This window comes from Nelumbo nucifera, chromosome 1 (assembly GCF_055504915.1).
Source record: "Nelumbo nucifera cultivar China Antique chromosome 1, China Antique-T2T, whole genome shotgun sequence".
Classification (NCBI taxonomy): Eukaryota; Viridiplantae; Streptophyta; class Magnoliopsida; order Proteales; family Nelumbonaceae; genus Nelumbo; species Nelumbo nucifera.
In genome coordinates this window covers 151,022,314-151,041,368 of record NC_142649.1, presented here as the reverse complement: position 1 = coordinate 151,041,368, position 19,055 = coordinate 151,022,314, and the positions used below count along the sequence as shown (strand labels likewise).

At 35.9% G+C, this 19,055-nt stretch overlaps 2 protein-coding genes across 3 annotated transcripts; one reads left to right on the top strand and one right to left on the bottom strand.

Moving 5' to 3' along the window:
- Window positions 1-3,276: 3,276 nt before the first annotated feature.
- Window positions 3,277-10,043, top strand: PHYC (phytochrome C). Of its 2 annotated transcripts, XM_010271919.3 has the most exons (5): window positions 3,423-3,684; window positions 4,036-6,449; window positions 7,070-7,886; window positions 9,006-9,302; window positions 9,518-10,043. In XM_010271919.3, the coding sequence occupies exons 2-5, from the start codon at window positions 4,400-4,402 to the stop codon at window positions 9,732-9,734; spliced, it is 3,381 nt and encodes a 1,126-aa protein (XP_010270221.1). In that variant the 5' UTR covers window positions 3,423-3,684; window positions 4,036-4,399; the 3' UTR covers window positions 9,735-10,043. The 2 variants fall into 2 exon arrangements, with proteins under 2 accessions (XP_088750834.1, XP_010270221.1); XM_088894708.1 differs by having other exon boundaries at window positions 3,277-6,449; window positions 9,087-9,302; window positions 9,518-9,942.
- Window positions 10,044-10,667: 624 nt separating this feature from the next.
- Window positions 10,668-17,174, bottom strand: MAP70-5 (microtubule-associated proteins 70-5). Its single transcript, XM_010271916.3, has 11 exons — window positions 16,934-17,174; window positions 14,890-14,975; window positions 14,076-14,141; window positions 13,802-13,972; window positions 13,508-13,678; window positions 13,265-13,420; window positions 12,982-13,128; window positions 12,560-12,631; window positions 11,861-12,469; window positions 11,624-11,772; window positions 10,668-11,000 (listed from the first exon to the last, which is right to left on the bottom strand). The coding sequence occupies exons 1-11, from the start codon at window positions 17,028-17,030 to the stop codon at window positions 10,982-10,984; spliced, it is 1,743 nt and encodes a 580-aa protein (XP_010270218.1). The 5' UTR covers window positions 17,031-17,174; the 3' UTR covers window positions 10,668-10,981.
- Between the last annotated feature and the right edge of the window lie 1,881 nt (window positions 17,175-19,055).

Below are 19,055 nucleotides of genomic sequence, written 5' to 3'. Positions count from 1 at the left end.
TCAAGGCTTAAGCCTCACAAGTTTGATGCGAGGCGATATGAGGCTTAAGCCTTTATTAGAATGAGACATAAGCCTTAAGCCTCAAGGCGTGAGGTGTAGCTTGAGGCATAAAAAGGCATAAGCCTCAAGTATCAATGATTACTTAGTGGTTTAATGCAAAAGAATACATTTTTATAATTTAAAACATATAAAAACACTTTAATAATTATAGACCAAATAAAAAAGAAAAAGTAAAAAAGAAAAAACAACAAGGCAAATAAAATTCTATTAGTTTTTCTTAGTGTTTTAAGAGAGTTTAATGCAAAAAGGATTAATCAAGTTCTTAATTTCTTTTTGGATAACTCAAGTGAGGTTTTTCTTAATATTCTAAAAGTTGTTGTTGTTGTTGTTAAATCAGCTATATTTTTCTTTTCTTCTAAATTGTTTTTTTTAACATGAAACATAAAATATTTATAATTGTTAGTTGATTACTTATTATTTTATTTAATGCTTAAATGCGTAAACTTATTGTTTATAAGCTTCTAATTTATGGATATATGCACTTTCTATCATTTCAATTCGGCATATTATATGTTACTTCCATTAATTTATAAACTTTAATTAATTTTTTCTTAAACTTTGAGCTCACACCCAAGGTTTCAAATTTTGATACGATAAGCCCGATACGAGGCATATCGTGTTGTATTTTGAAAAGTCAGATATGAGATATGGTGGAAAATCGGTATATCGTCTTTTTTCTCCACCGTATCGGGGCATATCGAGGGCATGTCGAGGCATATTGAGGGTGTATCAGGGTGTATTAGGGGCGTATCAACCTATACATTATGAAAAGGATACAACCAAAAATTGAAAAAAAAAATAAAATAAAGGGGGAAAGAAAGTTTCTTTTCCCTGAAATAAGCTTTCTTTCACCCCCAAATGACTCAAAAACTCCAAACCTCATTCATAGTGTTAGATATGCAAAAATTTGCAAGAAACAAGCACGAATCTTTATTTTTTTTAGATTTTTTAAGTTTTGAAAAAATGTGGCAAAAATATGTAATTTTTTCAAATTTTTTATAATATCTTGTGATTTCTTTTTTTCTTGAACATTTAAATCTATGTTAATCTACATTTCTTACATTCAAAATCATAATCTTTTTTTTTTTGTGTTGTGAGTAGATCTATGGAAATTTCATGAAAATATTTGGAGAAAATATAAATTAACAAAAAATTTGGAAATGTAATTTTTTTTTTCTTTCCCTATAAAGACTTAATATGTTTTAGATCTATGGATTTATCTATCATATCCATAGACCAATTAAAAATTTTCTTTAATATATTTTTTTAATTTTTTATATTTTAGAATTTAAAAATAAATAATATTTATTTATATTTTATCATTCGATCACAACGATTGAATATATTATAATTCTATGGATGATCTATCATATCCATAGAGCAATTGAAAATTTTTCTTTAATAATTATTATTTTTTATTTTTATATTTTTAGAATTAAAAATAAATAATAATTAATTATATTTTATCATTTGATCATAATGATCGAATATATTATAATTCTATGGATAATCTATCATATCAATAAAGCAATTGAAATTTATTCTTTAATAACTATTTTTGAATATATTGTATATTATTTATTTTTTTTATAATTTTTGAAAATAAATAATAAATAATTATTAATTATATTTTCACTTACAAGTTGTGCCAATGCATGTTTTATGGTTGGAAAGGAGAGTTTGATTTTTTCCATCCCATAAAACTTAAAAATTTTAGGGTTCGTTTGGTTCGCAGTCGGAATCGGAATCGGAATGGCTCGTTCCCAAAATCTGTTTGGTTCAAATAGGAATGGGAATGAGAATTAGAATCAGCAGGACTGGGATTTCATTCCCAAGGGAGGGGTAGGGAATGGCCATTCCCTCCAATGGGGAATGCGATTCCAATAGGAATGGGAATGGGGTTCTGATTCCGCCCAACCAAATAGTTGGAATCGGAATAGTCCATTCCGATTCCAAACCCCTATTCCCGTAAACCAAACGAGACCTTAATTTATATAATGAAATTGTAATAAATTATAGTGTATTTCTTCGTAAAACCATTAAAATATATGAATTTAATTTATTTGCACCTCATTAAAATCATATACTTAATATTATTAATATATATTTTTTAATTTATTATATTTTTATGCATATCTTAGTTTTTTTATATGCAAGATACATTTCTTAAAATTACCTTTCCAATACACATATTTCCGTACGTTGTAAGTTATAATGCCTCACATTTTTGGCCATTACCTTTTAGCCTTTTTAAAACCTTGGTTATTTGACTCATTTCACGGAACTAGTAGCCCTACGCTGCTCCAATCAATGGGCGTAGCTGATTTTCTCCTCCCGTCAATACATTCTTGAAACCGGGACTTGGAACATAAAACAAGGAGCACGAACCTGTTTCTTCTACACTGCATTGCCGCATCGCCCTTCTCTTCTTTTTTCCCAACCGAGTACCGAGACGTCGGTATTAAACGTGGGTCCGGAGAAATACGGATAGGCCCTGGTTTTGGTTTTCACCGTACAACTATAAACATTTAAAATCTCAAAAACTTTCATTTTATACATTAATATCTACCCGTGAATTGATATCAATTCCGATTTAATATTCACTCCAACTCCAACTATATTATTTATGCCACGTGCTAACTGACTCAAAACACACTACATTCTCGGATACTCTCCATCTCTCATCGCTGTGCTAAAAGCAAAAGCACCCTCATCAAATTGGAGTAAAAAGACAAAATGAGAAATGCCTTTATAGAGTTTATACAATGAACGGTGCTGGATCTCAAATCCTGCTCCAATATGATTATTATGTATGTGACTGGGTTTTTGGCCTTTTGCATTCCTCGTCCTCCTGCTCTGCCACAACTGCAGCAGGGCGAAGTGTTTCATTGTTTGTTTCTTTTAAGAAACAAGAAAGCGTTTCAGTGTTTTTGATTTGAGACTTTATTTACATGTGAAATGGGTAAATTGACAGATAGCTTCAACTGTAGGCCACAAAATTGGAACCACAGCGCCTCGAGTTGGAACAAGGAAAGGTTTTTTTATTATCTTTCGTGAAAAGATAAAATAAAAAAAAAGGAAGAATTAGGTGACACCAATCTTTTTTTTTTTTTTAATAATCAAAATGGATTTGTTTCCATTTTCTCTTTTTTTTTTTTAATATTAAAAAGGTTTACCAGATAAAAGAGCAATTTAATGAAAAATCCATTCAACCAAACATGAGTGGAGCATCACAAATATTCTGGGAAGGTCAATAAAGATAATATACTAATACATATTAAGAGGCCAAAAAAGATATTAAGAGGTCTAATGCTTCTGTCTTGGTTATGTAAATGCTGCATTTGCACCGTGTTTGGAAGAGTTACAGCATTCCATTCATCCCTTCAAAATATATAGTGGCTTGTGGCTTGGAATTTAAAGGAAAAAAAAGAAGGTTTATATGTTTGATAAGATGATGATTATGATGATTTCTCTTGGTAATGAAAATTTTATACAGGTCCTGAAGGATAATCAAAAACCTTGACTTACCCGTTTTTGATTTTTTAGAGTTACAGTTTTTGTTCTTCATGGTGGCTGCTACAGAATATACAGATTAATTTCACGCGCTGCTGGCCCTGTTTAATGGTCAGTCGCTCTTATCTTTCTCCGTCTGGTGTTGAGATTTGCATTTTATTTACAGAGATTTTGATATTCATTGAAAACGCAAATGAATAGTTCGTATTTGCACCAAATTTTCTGTTGGGTTGGGCTTCCTTCTTGTTTTTTTTCAAGGTTTCTCAGTTTCCAATCCCAGTTTTGTCATGGTATTCATGACTTTCTTTTGAGAGTTATAAGTTAATGGGGTTGTCGTTGTGAGGAGTCTAAGAAAAAGGAGAGAATATCTTACGGCCATTACAGTCTTTGTCCTTCTATTTTGTTGGTTTTTTGGTTCAGAATACATTCATGGGACCAATAACAGTTTTGTCGATCCTTCAGTGAATTAGAGGTCGTCATCAGATGGGACTGGCAATGGAAATGGGATATTTGCCATTCACTTTTTCTCAAATGAAGAAGATGGTAGACTGGTAGAGTGGTAGTGGGCTTCTCCACTTTTCCGCTTTCTTTATGTTCGCTGGGTCCGATGGAATCAGCTTAGCTTACGGGTTGTAGCCTGTGGGTTTTGGATTCGATTTTCGTTTATCGTGTGAAAATTCTGTTCATTTTAGTGAGAGAAGATACAGAAGCATAAATTGCAACCTCCAGCCTGTACCCTGGTAGATATTTGGTGCCTTTTTACAGGGCTCAACTCAGACGAGCAGATTCAATTAAGTAAGAGCCAAGTGGGAAACGAAGAAGAAGAATGGATGAGATGTCATCCAAGTCGAACAGGACGAATTGTTCTAGGAGTAGCTCTGCTCGTTCGAAACACAGCACCCGTGTTGTGGCCCAAACCACCGCTGATGCGAAACTTCATGCAGACTTTGAAGATTCCGAACATTTGTTTGATTATTCCACGTCGATTGACTTCAATGCTGCAAGCGCGGATAATAATATTCCCTCTTCCACTGTTTCAGCTTACCTCCAAAGGATGCAGAGAGGGAAGCTTATCCAACCCTTTGGCTGTATGATTGCTGTCGAAGAAGAGAGCTTTGCTGTTCTTGCCTATAGCGAGAATGTCTCTGACATGTTGGACCTGATCCCACTTGCTGTTCCCAGCGTGGAGCAACAGGAAGTTCTCACAATTGGAACTGATGCTCGGACCCTCTTTCGGTCCTCCAGTGCAGCGGCCCTGCAAAAAGCGGCCAACTATGGAGAGGTTAATCTCCTCAATCCAATATTGGTATATTGTAGGAACTCCGGTAAGCCCTTTTACGCAATTATGCACCGGATCGATGTGGGTTTGGTTATAGATTTGGAGCCAGTGAATCCTGCTGATGTTCCAGTAACTGCTGCTGGGGCACTGAAATCCTACAAGCTTGCAGCCAAGGCTATATCCAACTTGCAATCTTTGCCTAGTGGAAATATATCGCTTTTGTGTAATGTATTGGTTCGGGAAGTTAGTGATCTGACAGGTTATGATAGGATAATGGTGTATAAGTTTCACGAAGATGAACATGGCGAAGTGATTGCTGAGTGCCGGAGACCGGATTTGGAGCCTTACTTGGGCTTGCATTACCCAGCTACTGATATACCACAAGCTTCAAGGTTCCTCTTCATGAAGAACAAGGTCAGGATGATCTGTGACTGTTCAGCACCGCCAGTAAAAATAATCCAAGACAAGAAATTGGCACAACCCTTGAGCCTCTGTGGGTCTACACTGAGAGCTCCTCATGGGTGCCACGCTCAATACATGGCCAATATGGGTTCCATTGCATCTCTTGTATTATCTGTGACAATCAACGAGGATGACAATGACATGGACAGTGGTCAGAAAAAGGGAAGGAAGCTGTGGGGCTTGGTAGTCTGCCATCACACAAGCCCTAGGTTTGTCCCATTCCCACTGAGGTATGCGTGCGAGTTTTTGATGCAAGTCTTTGGTATACAGCTTAACAGGGAAGTGGAATTGGCTACTCAATTGAGGGAGAAGCATACTCTGCATACCCAGGCTCTGCTTTGTGACATGCTCCTCAGGGATGCTCCTGTGGGGATTTTTACTCAATCACCCAATGTGACGGACCTTGTCAAGTGTGATGGTGCCGCACTCTACTACAGTGGTAAATGTTGGTTGCTAGGGGTCACCCCTACAGAGGCTCAAATAAGGGATATAGTTGGATGGCTTCTTGAGCACCATCATGGGAGTACAGGTTTAAGCACAGATAGCCTCATGGAAGCTGGCTATCCTGGGGCTTCAGTTCTTGGTGATGCAGTTTGTGGAATGGTGGCCATCAAGATTACATCAAAGGATTTCCTCTTTTGGTTCCGTTCACACACAGCCAAGGAGATCAAGTGGGGTGGTGCAAAACATGATCCTGCTGATAAGGATGATGGTAGGAGGATGCATCCTCGATCATCGTTCAAGGCCTTCCTGGAGGTAGTCAAGAAGAGGAGCTTATCATGGGAAGACATTGAAATGGATGCCATCCACTCCTTGCAACTGATACTTCGAGGGTCCTTACAAGATGAAAACAAAAAAGACTCCAAGGCAATTATGAATATGCCTTCAGTTGATGCAAGAATTCAAAAGGTAGATGAACTACGTATTGTCACGAGTGAGATGGTACGCCTTATTGAGACAGCTTCAGTACCCATTTTGGCTGTTGATGCCTCAGGTAATATAAATGGATGGAATACCAAAGCAGCTGAATTGACTGGATTGTGTGTGGAGCAGGCTATTGGAATGCCATTAATCAACCTTGTTTATGATGATTCAGTTCAAGAAGTGAAGAGCATGCTTTCCTTGGCTTTGCAAGGTGATACTTGAGTAGATCCATTGGCTTTTATTTTATATCCTTCATAGCTTACCATGCTGTTTATTGAAACCTATATGCTTATTCAAAATATTAAATACTTGTTAAAAACTAGATAAAATTGTTTCCTGGATTTGTTCTTTCATTAGTTCACACCATGTCTAGTTACTAACTTCTCATATTTAATTTTTCATCGAGGTTGGTCCTATTTTGCAGTTTTCAAGACCATTTAATTTGGATATGAACATACTTGTTGGTATTAGAAATCATTGACAGCTATATGATAACACTGAAAGACTTGCGGATAGCCATCAGTTCATGCAAGTAAAGAGATACATAAGAACAGTCAGGCAAACATGTTAATCATATTTTAACATAAGTGACAAGGGTCTGCAAATACTCCAAAAACTAATAGGAAGATCACTTTAAAGAGTTGCTACATATGCTTTTTTGGGAAGTATTTGGCATTCCTGTTTTTCCTGTCTTTATGCATATGATTCCTCCTTTTATTTAAACATTCCACTTGAATCCTTGATTATCCCAAGAATTCAGGATTTTCCAAAAATCACATTAACCACGGGGAATATTTTAGACTTCCAATTGATGGACTTTTCAAACTGCAGGAAAAGAAGAGAAAAATGTTGAGATCAAGCTTAAAACATTTAGTCCTCAAGGATCTAATGGACGTGTGATACTGGTTGTCAATGCTTGTTGTAACCGGGACATGGCAGGAAATGTTGTAGGAGTTTGCTTTATTGGGCAAGATAAAACAGGGGAAAGGATGGTGATGGACAAATACACTCGTATCCAGGGTGATTACACTGCACTTGTGAGAAATACATGCACACTTATCCCACCAATATTTATGATAGATGAGCATGGTCACTGCATTGAGTGGAACAATGCAATGCAGAAATTGTCTGGCATGAAGAGAGAAGAAACTATCAATAAGATGCTTGTGGGGGAGGTGTTCACTCTCTATAGTTTCAGTTGTCAGGTCAAAGATCAAGACACATTGACCAGGCTCAGGATATTATTGAACAGTGTAATGGCAGGCCAGGATGCAGATAAGTTGCTATTTGGGTTCTTTGACCGGCATGGTAAGTATGTGGAAGCTTTTATTTTTGCAAATAAAAGGACAGATGCAGAAGGTAGGATCATTGGGGTTCTCTGTTTCTTGCATGTTGCTAGCCCTGAACTTCAACATGCTCTACGGATGCAGAGTATATCAGAACAAGCTGCAGTAAATAACCTCAAGGAATTAGCATACATTCGTCAGGAAATCAGAAATCCACTTCACGGAATACTGTTCACACGCAATCTAATGGAGGCTTCTGATTTAAGCAAAGAGCAGAAGAAACTTCTGAGGACAAGCATACTCTGTCAGGAACAACTAGCCAAGATCATAAATGACATTGATTTGGAAAGTATTGATGAGTGGTATTTCTCTTTATTTACCTTTTGTTCATAATCATTCATTAGAATAATCTTTCCTACTTTATTGGCCAAGTGGTGTTGCAGATATAATTGTAGTATTTACTATTTAGGTCAGTTTAATATTGTTTGAGAAGAAAAAGCTTTGGCTTAGATATGAATGCATGGAAAACAGTAAGGAAACTTAGTAAATTCATCTCCATGATTCTTTCGTACATTTAATGACTTTAATTTTCTATTTCCAAACTGAGAAACAGAATGCAAAAAGTTATAGTTGAATTATTTATGGGACAAATCATGGTGGGTGTAACTTTAATGGTAGGAGTGACCTAAGGCTTGGAAGTGGGAATTGAGGCCAAACCTTAGAGGATAACAACCAGAAGATATTAGCTAGACTATAGGGATCTGACATGGAATCTAGATGTTTGATACAACAACATAATAAATGTTGTGAGTGGAAATAATCTGGAGGAATCTTTAAAGTTAAAAGCAATGGAGTGATGAAGAGTCCTATATTATTGTTCATGATGTAATATAATTCTTCTTTTGCCTTTTATTTCACCATGGTTCATATCTATACTGAAATACACATATTATGTTATTTATCAAAAAAAAATACACATATTATGTTAATTTCCATGCAAAAAAAAAATCATAAGGAAAACACATTTAGATGCATTATATGCTTCTGCCTTAGAGATATTGAACAGTAATAACCATTCTAGCTTAAACACTATTTTTTTAATTAATTGTCATTACCTTGGCTGACTGTACAAATTTAACTTGGTAAATTGGTTAGTTTTGGTCATCCATTCAGATTGCTTTTTGGCAAGGATATCTCATGATTGGGGATGATGTAAAAGTTAATAATCCATGTTCTTCTGTAACGTTTCCACTTGATTTGTTATGGCATTTACATATCCCTTCTTTTTATGGTCAACATTATTCATTTTGTATGTTTCCTCTTCCTCACTATTCTTGTCCAGGAAGTTTAAGATTTGTACACCTGTACCCACTTTTAGATCCTTTGATCTTCAATTTCTATGTAGTTAGCCACTTGTTTCTTGTGCATTAACATCTTTGAGATTTTCTAAATGGCTTATTATCTGTGGACCACAAAAATAGCTGTCTCAAGATGAATACTGTCGAATTCAACCTTGGAGAAGCTCTGGAGGTGGTCATAACTCAAGTTATGACTTTGAGCAGGGAACGACAGGTGCAGCTGATCCATGATTTGCCAGCAGAAGTGTCATCCATAAACTTGTATGGTGATAACTTGAGGCTTCAGCAAGTCTTATCAGATTTCATGATGAATGTTCTCTTGTTTACACCAGCATTTGAACAATCTTCAGTTGTGCTTAAGGTCATTCCAAGAAAGCAACGTATGGGGACTACTGTACAGATTGTTCATCTCGAATTTTGGTAATTTATGCATTCCACTAAACCTTTTTGAATATCAGTAGATCTTGCTTTAATCAATATTCCTATCATTTTCCCTTTCCATTGGTTAGACATTCTTATTTACCGAGCATGTATATTGATATGCATGTGTTGTTAATGCATTCAAGAGTTCATTGGAGTCCATAATCTCCACGGGAATTCAAGCTCTCTTGATGAACACGATTTTGTGTTTACAGGATCACACACCCAGCACCAGGGATTCCAGATGCTTTAATTCAAGAGATGTTCCACCACAGCCCGAGTGTCTCAAGGGAAGGCCTAGGCTTATACATTAGCCAGAAGCTTGTAACGATTATGCATGGCACTGTACAGTATCTTAGGGAGGCAGAGAGATCATCACTCATTATTTTCATCGAGTTCCCCTTGGTCCATCGCCATACTGGACCTGTGTGATCTGATGGTTAAGAAAGCAAACCTAATCATAACTAAACCATTTTCAGCTCCCCACATAACCCTGAACCAATGGCATATTTTACCTTTAGAGAAATGGGTGAACGAACTGGTTTCAGTCGGAATTGGCTTGGTTGGACTGGACCTGTGTGAACTGGTTTCAGTCGGAAATGGCATATTTTGGTTCTTCTTACAAAATAACTGCTTATCACCTGTGTGAGTGTTGTAACAGCCCTTGTAAATTGGTTTGAAGGTGGCGACATAATTTCCCAAGTGCTTGATGATAACGGGCTTTTGGCCTCTTTGCTCAAATCCATTACTCGCAGTTTATTTATTTATTTTCTAATTTATTTTTTTCTACCAATATTTATTTTCTAATTTATTGTCATTCAAAGTAGGGATGCAAGTTGGGTTGCCCGAATCAAAGACTATCAACTGCATCAGGTTCGGGTTCGGGCTTCATTTGGTTGAAAATGAAATGACATTTAACTTCAAAGCCTTGTTTTCTTTATTTTCGTGGTATTTCGCTTGGAAAAAAAGCTGAATAATTGAGAAATATGACTTGCAAAATGCAGATGGAGAGAATCGACATCTATTCAGAAAACAACTCAAATAAATTTGAGCTATTGAATTTGTATTATCGATAATGTAATTATAAGATTTATGTGAGTTTTCCTACAATATTAATGCATATATTTAATTATTAATTCCACCACATTCTAGTATTAAATTTATACAATCTGGAATTCTAGTGTTTCCCTGTAATCTAGGCTAGAAGCTTAACGACTTGTCAACACTCCAGCAACCACGACTGATCCAAGTCAGTTACTGAATCATTATTGCCACAGACGATTGGAGATATACTTAGCCTAGACTAGAGGATTGACCTGAATCTTTGGCTCAGTACTCAATAGGCCCAACAATGTCCACTTTGCATTTACATGTAAGACTTGCAATGTTTTTTCATCCATGCTTACCATGGAACTATAAGGGCATAAACCCCATAGACAATACACGCACAGTGATGTAGGATAAGCAGAGTACGACTTTTTTTTTTTTGTTTTTGATAACAAAGCAGAGTACAACTTTGATATTAACATCTTCCACGTTTTACAAATTCTCTGAACTGGAAGCTTATTTTAAAGCGACCTTTTAATTTTTATATGTATAGAGGATCTTTCTTTTTCTTTTTTTGGTAATCATGTAGAGATTCATTTGATCAACTTTAACTTCTGATATCCATTGACTCTTCAAGATGTTTTTGCAAACCTGTAAATGCACCGCAATGCAAAAGGTTAATATAGTCAAGTAATTCAAGGATTAAATTATAAGCAAAATTCATTTTTCTTTCCAATAAAAAAAACACCATGCATTTTTAGAAAGAGATAAGTAGATGAAGTTTTGTATGTTATTAATAGATAAATGCTAGTAAAAGACAAGTGGGACCCATGGAAAGGCATGTTCAACTATGTCTTGTAGTGTATCTTCTCATGGATCCCACAATGTTTGTAGGGTTGAAGAATACAAGAGTAGCATAAAATCATTGTTTAATAGCATCCCTCATTAATATCTTTGATATTCTATGTAGTATATACTGTAAACTATAATCTGGGCTGTGTTTTTAAGGAAATTGTAAGGAAAGGAATTCTTTCCCTTCCTTTCCCTACATTTTGCTTCAAACCAAATATAGTCTTAGTTCTAATTGATCTTTTGCCATATGACATTAATTTTCTTGCACCTATTTATTGTTGCATACCACATTGCTAACTATGGAAGTTCTAGGTTAAGATGGCATATTGAGCAGTTTTGAATTCAATAAAGAACAAAAGTGGGTGCTAAAATTAACATACTGAAATGGAAGAAAGAAGGTGATCCATATTCCATTTACAGACCTTCTAGAGAAGTTTGAGCTTCTGATCTTTTGTTTATTGCTCTCCATCTTGGCTGATAGTTCCCTTTCTCTAGCTGCTGCTTCTCTCTTCATCTTTTTTGACTCAATTTCCATAGCCCTTGCCAGTGTGTCAACTTTCTTCATGAGCATCTGCCAATGAATTTGACCTACTTCATTTATTCATTGAGAAAGAGAGGGGTGGAGGGAGGGAGAGATTATTGGTTAGTAGTTTCTTCACCTTAATTTCCTCATCTTTAGCATTCACAGTTGCATCCTTCTCCTCACAATATTTTCTTAGGTTGATGACTTCTCTTTGCAGCCTGTCATATAGAAAACCGGAAACCATATCTTCACCACCAGCATCTGCAATTTGACTAATTTCTGAATCTATTTTGTTCCCATCAGTTCTAATTTCTTCAGGAACTGCCGATTCATCATGAAAACACTTCACAACATTCACATTAGAGTTTTCCTTCATTTCTGCAGTCTTCTTGTCATCATTATCAAGCATCTTAAGTCTGGATGCCCACAAACTTGTTATCCATTTCTTTTCTCCAGAATCATATATCAACTTTAGGCTGTTTGCTCGTCTTAGTTGTTCAGCATCATTGGCTGTTCCAATCTCTAAATTTGGCTGCTCAATCAGGGAGGCTTTATTGCTGGCAACAGAAGACATTGGTTGTGATGTTGATTTCCTCCGAAGTCCAGCATTATTTGATAGGAACCCCAAAATATAATTAGGCTTTTCAGTTTTTCGGGATCCACAAGGTGCATTAAGATTGATTGATAAATTTGGCACTTGCTTTAAGCCCTCTTCCAGTGTCTTTAGTCTCATTCTCAGTCTATCCTGAAATAGGAACAGAAAGTATACAACACCAACAATTTGCATTTGGAGACAGATATTTCTGAATGGAAGATGAAAAATACTAGTTATTACCTTTAGATGTGCTTCAGCCTTGGCTGTTCTCTCTGAAAGGGTTAGCTTGTCTTTTAACCGTTGAATCTCGGCCTATAAATGCAAGTCATATGTAATAACACTTTAAAGACAAAAAGAGTTTCTGTTTGTATTACAGTCTATCATTTGATTTTCTTAGCCTGTGATGTAATTGTTAGGTCTAATGCTTTTGGTTAGACTCATATTAGAAGAGGCAGATCCTCTAGTACTGCCTATTTTGGGAACTCAGTTCTTTTCATTTTAATATCAATTAGAGGTATCCATCCAGTGTTTTTATTTTGAAATATACGTATTTGTTGATGTTCTAGAGGAACACCACAAATGCCTCATGATCCAGAATGAGGAACAGCTGGGTTTACAAAATATGAACAACATTTTCTGGGATTTAAGTAGGAAAGAAGTACCTGAAAGAACCTCCGCTCCTCCAGCCATTGCTTAATGGGCATGACTTTGTCATTATCATCTTTCCACTCGTTAGCCACCACAGCTGCAACTCGATTAGCTGAAACTTTAATTCTTGCTAGTTCCCTCTCTAGTGTCCTTTTCTCCTCCTGGAAAATTGTAGGACAAGGGAGTAGCTCAACTCAGAATTTTGCACCCAAACAAAAGCTTCAAATATCACTGACCTATGAGCACTTACTGAACTAAAGTAGTTAAAGTGCCACTCACTAACAGGCTGGCTCTTACATTTAATTCAGAAATTTGGCGTTGATAGTCGCGAATAACATTTGCAGCAACTCCACCCGCAAGAATGGACTCTTCAAGTTCCTGAATGGTTTGGCTAAGCTTCTCAACTTCAACAACCTTTTGACGATTAGTTTTTTCAAGGGTTTTGTTTTCTTCCTGCATCATCATGAATGATGTAAAGCTTTGGCTAAGAATCTCAACTTCCAAATGCATTAACCATGAATGAAGTTCATAGAACCATGCCTGGCAGATCTCGATTTGTCTCTTCAACTCAAAGTTCTCATTTTGGATCTCCTCTACTATTAGAGCCCTTTCCAAAGCACTTCTCAATATCCTTTCTGCTTCAAGTAGAGCTGACTCTTTTGACTTGGTGATCCGTTCCAAAGCCTTATTATCCTCCTGTAATGCAGCAATCTGAAAAAGAAGAAATTTTGGAAAAGAAAGAGAAATGATTACTCTTTGCCAATGAAAACCCAACTATATTCTAATTTCTGTTAAATTTTCAAGAGAATGCAGAATCTTATTTCATCTTCATACCTCATTTTTATACATTTTAATATCTGCCTCAAGAGGTGCAATAACAGCTTCAAGTGGAAAAAAATTCTCTTCTTTTTGATTCACATATACTCTTCTGAGAGTTGCTTCTGCAGCAAATTGTGCAGCCAATGCCTCTTTCTTCTCATTTGTAAGTTTCTTAATTTCAAGATTCTGCAATTAATTGGCTAAGCCAAACTGAGTACCCAAGTAACTTCTTCAAATTAAGCAAAAGCTATATATATTTGGAAGAGTTCACTTAGGGGCAGGTAGGCACCTTGGATTCTATAAGGTTCTCAGCTGCTCTAAACTTCTCATCCAATTTCTTAAGTTTATCGTTGAGCTAAAATAAACAAGCAAGCGCAAAGTCAGTGGAATTGGTTAAAAAAGTATAATTTCTTAAGTTTATCTGGATAAAGTTTTCAGTAACATAAAATTATTTTATTCATCCTCCCACTAGAATTATATAGGGTCAAGTAGATCATCTACACCAAAAAGGATACCGTTTACAATGAGAAAAACCATCCATCATGCAATAAAAGAGAACAAAAACAATAAACTCGTTTTCTGCTTTGCTTTCCCTTGTTTCATAAAAACTTTAAAAAACTGAATGGCCACAATTCACATGAATCACATGGAAAAGTCCCATCCTCCACAGAATTTAGGTCATGTTCATGGATAAAATGTTCCCAATGGCCAAGTTACAGGATCCCCTATCAGATGGATGGGCTGTATTGGTCATGTCATTCACCCACATGGCTAAAAAGAAATACCTTGGACAGCAGCAAGCTGGACATTAGCGCTTATTCTTTTTTTTTTTTTTTTTTGATTGGTCATGAAGGCTTCTTCTAGAGAAAAAGTTCTAGCAGTTCTTTTCTTTCTTCCAGATGAGAAATCCAACTGAATTTAGTACATTTAGAGAACTGCAAGAAATTTTTCATTCAATTATGCATCAAAGATAATACGTGATACCCATGTTGAACATTTTGGGTACAGTCTGCTAAATGTCCCGTCATTCATGGGAAGATGTGTTTGTGTGTGTGTGAGAGAGAGGGAGATAGTAGAAGGGGTGTGGGGGTGGAGGAAGGTACCTCTTCTATTGCCTTATCTTTCAGAGCTTCAGTCACTCTTAAAGCCTTAATTTCACCATGAGAAACTCCCAACTCCTGCTCCTTTTCTGAAAATGAATTTTGAGAGGAGAATACTAGTTTACAGATGAGATAATAAAATGGAAGCTTGAAGAAGATATTATTTACTTTTTGCATATGCAATATGGAGGAAGGTACAAGCTTAAACCTTTGACAGTGCCTCACAATGCTACTTTTCCTGTTGATGAGAACCAGCTGTACTTATACTTCTGTACAACTAGTTTTTTGTTTTTCTTTTGGATTGGTTCCTGTACGATTAGTAATTAGCATTTTTATGATCTCATGCCATTGACTGAAATAATTATTGTCAATGGGTCCTTTTTTTGGATAAATAGTTTTCTTGAAGGATTCTTTGGAGCTTTAACTAAAAAGATATTGTAGACTATCTAGGTTCTTTTCATAATTCCAACTCGTTATTAGTGAGAAAGGACAAGGAGATAAACATGCTGTGAGTTATACTCTGATACCCAATGCACTAGAACAAATTTTACATTGGGATTAAAAAGAATACATCATCTTCATAAAAAGAACCATCATCAGAGTAAATCATGACAGAAAGAAAAAAACCATTATCAAATTGTCATGGGCTACTCTTAGTTGGTTATCAGTATCACTTACAGATAAAAGACATCACTCATGAAAAAGAGAGAATATAATGAAAGGGAGATCATTCAAAAATCATGTTATTACGTATGAATGAACTGAACAATGCAGGATTAATGCAAGAGGAGATTTACAGAGGACATTTATCAAAATTCATGCCTCTCTACCTGGTGCTTATTGGCGTTAAGTGGATTGGAGTTGGAAGGTTTGCAGTTCATTCACACATGATGATTTTTCAGTCACTTTATAAAAAGGGGGGTATAATGCCACTACATGATCAGAGGATATTTATCAAAAATCATGCCTCTACCAGATGCATATGGGCATCAAGTAGATTTGAGTCGGAAGGTTTTAAGTTCAATCTCACACAAGGTTCAAAGTATCAATACAACCTGTTTACAGGTGTTTTCAGGAATCTCTTTTTTAATGAAAATTCTATATATCTAACATAAAAAGCGCATGGTATTAAGTACCAAAACACCTCTGCTGATACACAGAGGTGTATCTATACTTTGGACCTTGATATCACATGCTGCTTTTCCAGTCGCCTTGTACAAAAGGGGCTTTATGCCGCTACATGATCAGTATCAGTGTTAAGTGTACCCAAGTCCAACGGCTTGCAGCTTGTTCACATGTGATAGCGTTCTCTCTAAGTTTGATTTCCTTGTATAATAGTTACTTCGCTTCTAATATTATAATTAAGTTTTTAAGACAGCTCCTGACAAGTGAGGTAACGTACCCAAAAAAAAACGAAGAATCAGATAGCATAATCATTCAATCAATGAATTTTTCTGCTAACATATACCCATAATTTAATGATGGCGGTCATATTTTTAGCAAAGTTACATAATTCAGTTAGACAGTTAGGACAGTTACATATATTGTTTTTTGACTCATTAGTTGTCATTCCATCATCAAAACTAAAAATGGAATACTAGACGAGAAACACAGGAAATTCTGTCAATAAAAACGTAAACGAACTAGAAACTTTTGCAACCACTGAACTAAACACAGAACGAAATTTAACATCTAAAAGGCAGGTGCAGCTGCAAGAAAGAAACTTGGTAAAGTTCAAACCACTTCCAACCCCTGAATTCAACTAAACCAGAACAGTATGTAGTAACTAGGCAATTCAAAATACAGAAGCTCGAGAACTTGAGGAGTAAACTTCAAAACTATTTCCAGTCGGACCATCCTATTAAGTTCAGAGTAGCATTCGAGGTCAGGCGCAACATTCAAGACCTTGGTCTTGGAGAAGAAATTTTCAGAAAACAGAATAACAATATCGCCAATAGGCAATAGTAAGTCCATTAACAAGTGATGCAGAAAGAATGAAGAAAAGAAAAAGGACTGACAGAGAGATAGTGAAGAGAGTGTGTATAACCTTTAAGTTGGTCCTGCAACCGGTTTAGTTCGATTGCAACAGGGTCTGACAGAGCAAGAAAGAGCTCTTTTCCAGTTAGTTCCTCGAGACCCACCATAGTTGTGTATGTGTGCTTGGAAATGCAGAGAACGAAATCCCACCTAGCAAAACATGAAACTAGGGAAGCATATAAAAGACGGGTTCTGTGAGTGTGAGATAGACTCCATTCTCTTAAGAAATTGACCGCAAAAGAGGAAGAGCATTCCCTTGCTCAGAAGCAAATCCGTAAATGCACAAATCAGTATCCGGAGAAAACGGCTCCTCTTGATGGTGACCATTATCATCTCTCTCCCTCTCTCTTTCAGAGAATCGCCAACAAATTTTTGGTGAAGGTGTAAATATTTGAATTGAATAAGTGCTTTCTCCGTATTCCTTTTAAAGTGTGTTCTTCACGAATGTTTGTGTTTTCATTTGTTTTTTAAATCGACACATCGAGAGAAAAAAAATTAAAACACGTTTTTTAATTTCTCCACGGTCAAAACCAACCACCAGTTCGAAATTGACAAGTGGTAATGGTTGGGGGTAAAGATGTCAATTGACTTTACATCACATCAAAACCTAAGAGTTACTAACTTGATTAAGCCTTGGCTGAACCGATTTGGCCAAATTCACTTTAGAAAACAGAACCTACTACCTAACCAGGTCGACCTGACACCAATTTAGAACATGTATGTATATCTAGTTAGTTGAGGATTGAGGAAGTAATTTGTAGACATTCGTATAGATGTTATACATGGGCAAGTTTATCAAAACATCAACACGAATGCATTTAACATAGACCTATTGCTTACTATAAACATATAACATATCAATTAAAGTGTGACAAGTGGATCAAATTCTGATCACGTGCGAATGATATATCTATTCTTGGATGAAATTCCTCTCGTATAAATAGTGAGCCATTCATCTATTTTATTACACTGAATGTTGCACACAAAACACACATCAGATGATTCGGCACATCCCACAACATCTCATCTCATCTCACCTTACATCATGTTTTCTCAAATTCTTTAACTCATCTTATCTACTTTTGGTGTTATTGACTTGATACACGTCCCTGGAATATCACCCTCCGACCTCTGATGTTCTCTTCTAATCCAAGTGCTCTATAACAACTAAAGTACAATGCCCTCTTCTTAACCAAGATTTCCAACCATTTTTTTTTTTTTTTTTAATTTCACCATTGTTACAAATTTTGGCAACAACTCATACCAACAAGAACATGTTTTTCTGTAATTTTATTTTGAGAATTACCTAGTTGTTTTCAAACAAATGGTTTTTGATTTGGAATGACTGTAACGGTCTAACAAACCAATGACCAAACCCATCACAAGCTCGACCGGTTGATAATCTTCTTTTTGTGACCTCTACTACTGGATGGTCGATCCCTAAAATAAATTAAACTGTTTATGTAACGAGCTCAAATTTAAACCTAAAACTGGGCTGCTGATAGTTACTTCTTTTTGTTACAACTGATGTCAATGTTACAACCCCCACTTCATCCATATCAACTCAAAATGATTCATGGTTCTTGTGATGTCTGATGCTAAAAATGCGATTAAATCTTTGCAACAAAGTTGAAATATGACATTTGGATAGATAGAATCTGTAGTACTGTTAATTTTTTTTTGGTTTGTATGTCTGTCAGTTATATTCCTAGCTAGAGATATCAATAAGGCTGTCCATGTTTTGTGACCTAGAAAGCTAAATCTTTATTTGTTTCATCTCTCTATTAGTTAGTGGTGATTTTAATTTATTTAGCTGTTAGGGAGGGGTGGTTGCTTGATCAATTATAATCCTTTGGGTTCGTCATTGGATTTCTTCGGCACGCATGCTCCTTCTACATCCCCCCCCTTGGCCATTGGTTGGAGATAGCTTTTGGGTGTTGTTGTTAGTTTCCTACTTTCCTTAATTTGGGTCGTTTCAATTCATGGATAGAATAGATCAATTGATATAACAAAGTTGGTAATTAAAGTCTGTTTGGGCTGGCCTTTTGGTCGGTTTGTACCCTCTATGTATAAGAAAATAAAAAATGAATATTTACCCTTGAATTTATTAATAATAATAAAAACGAAACGAG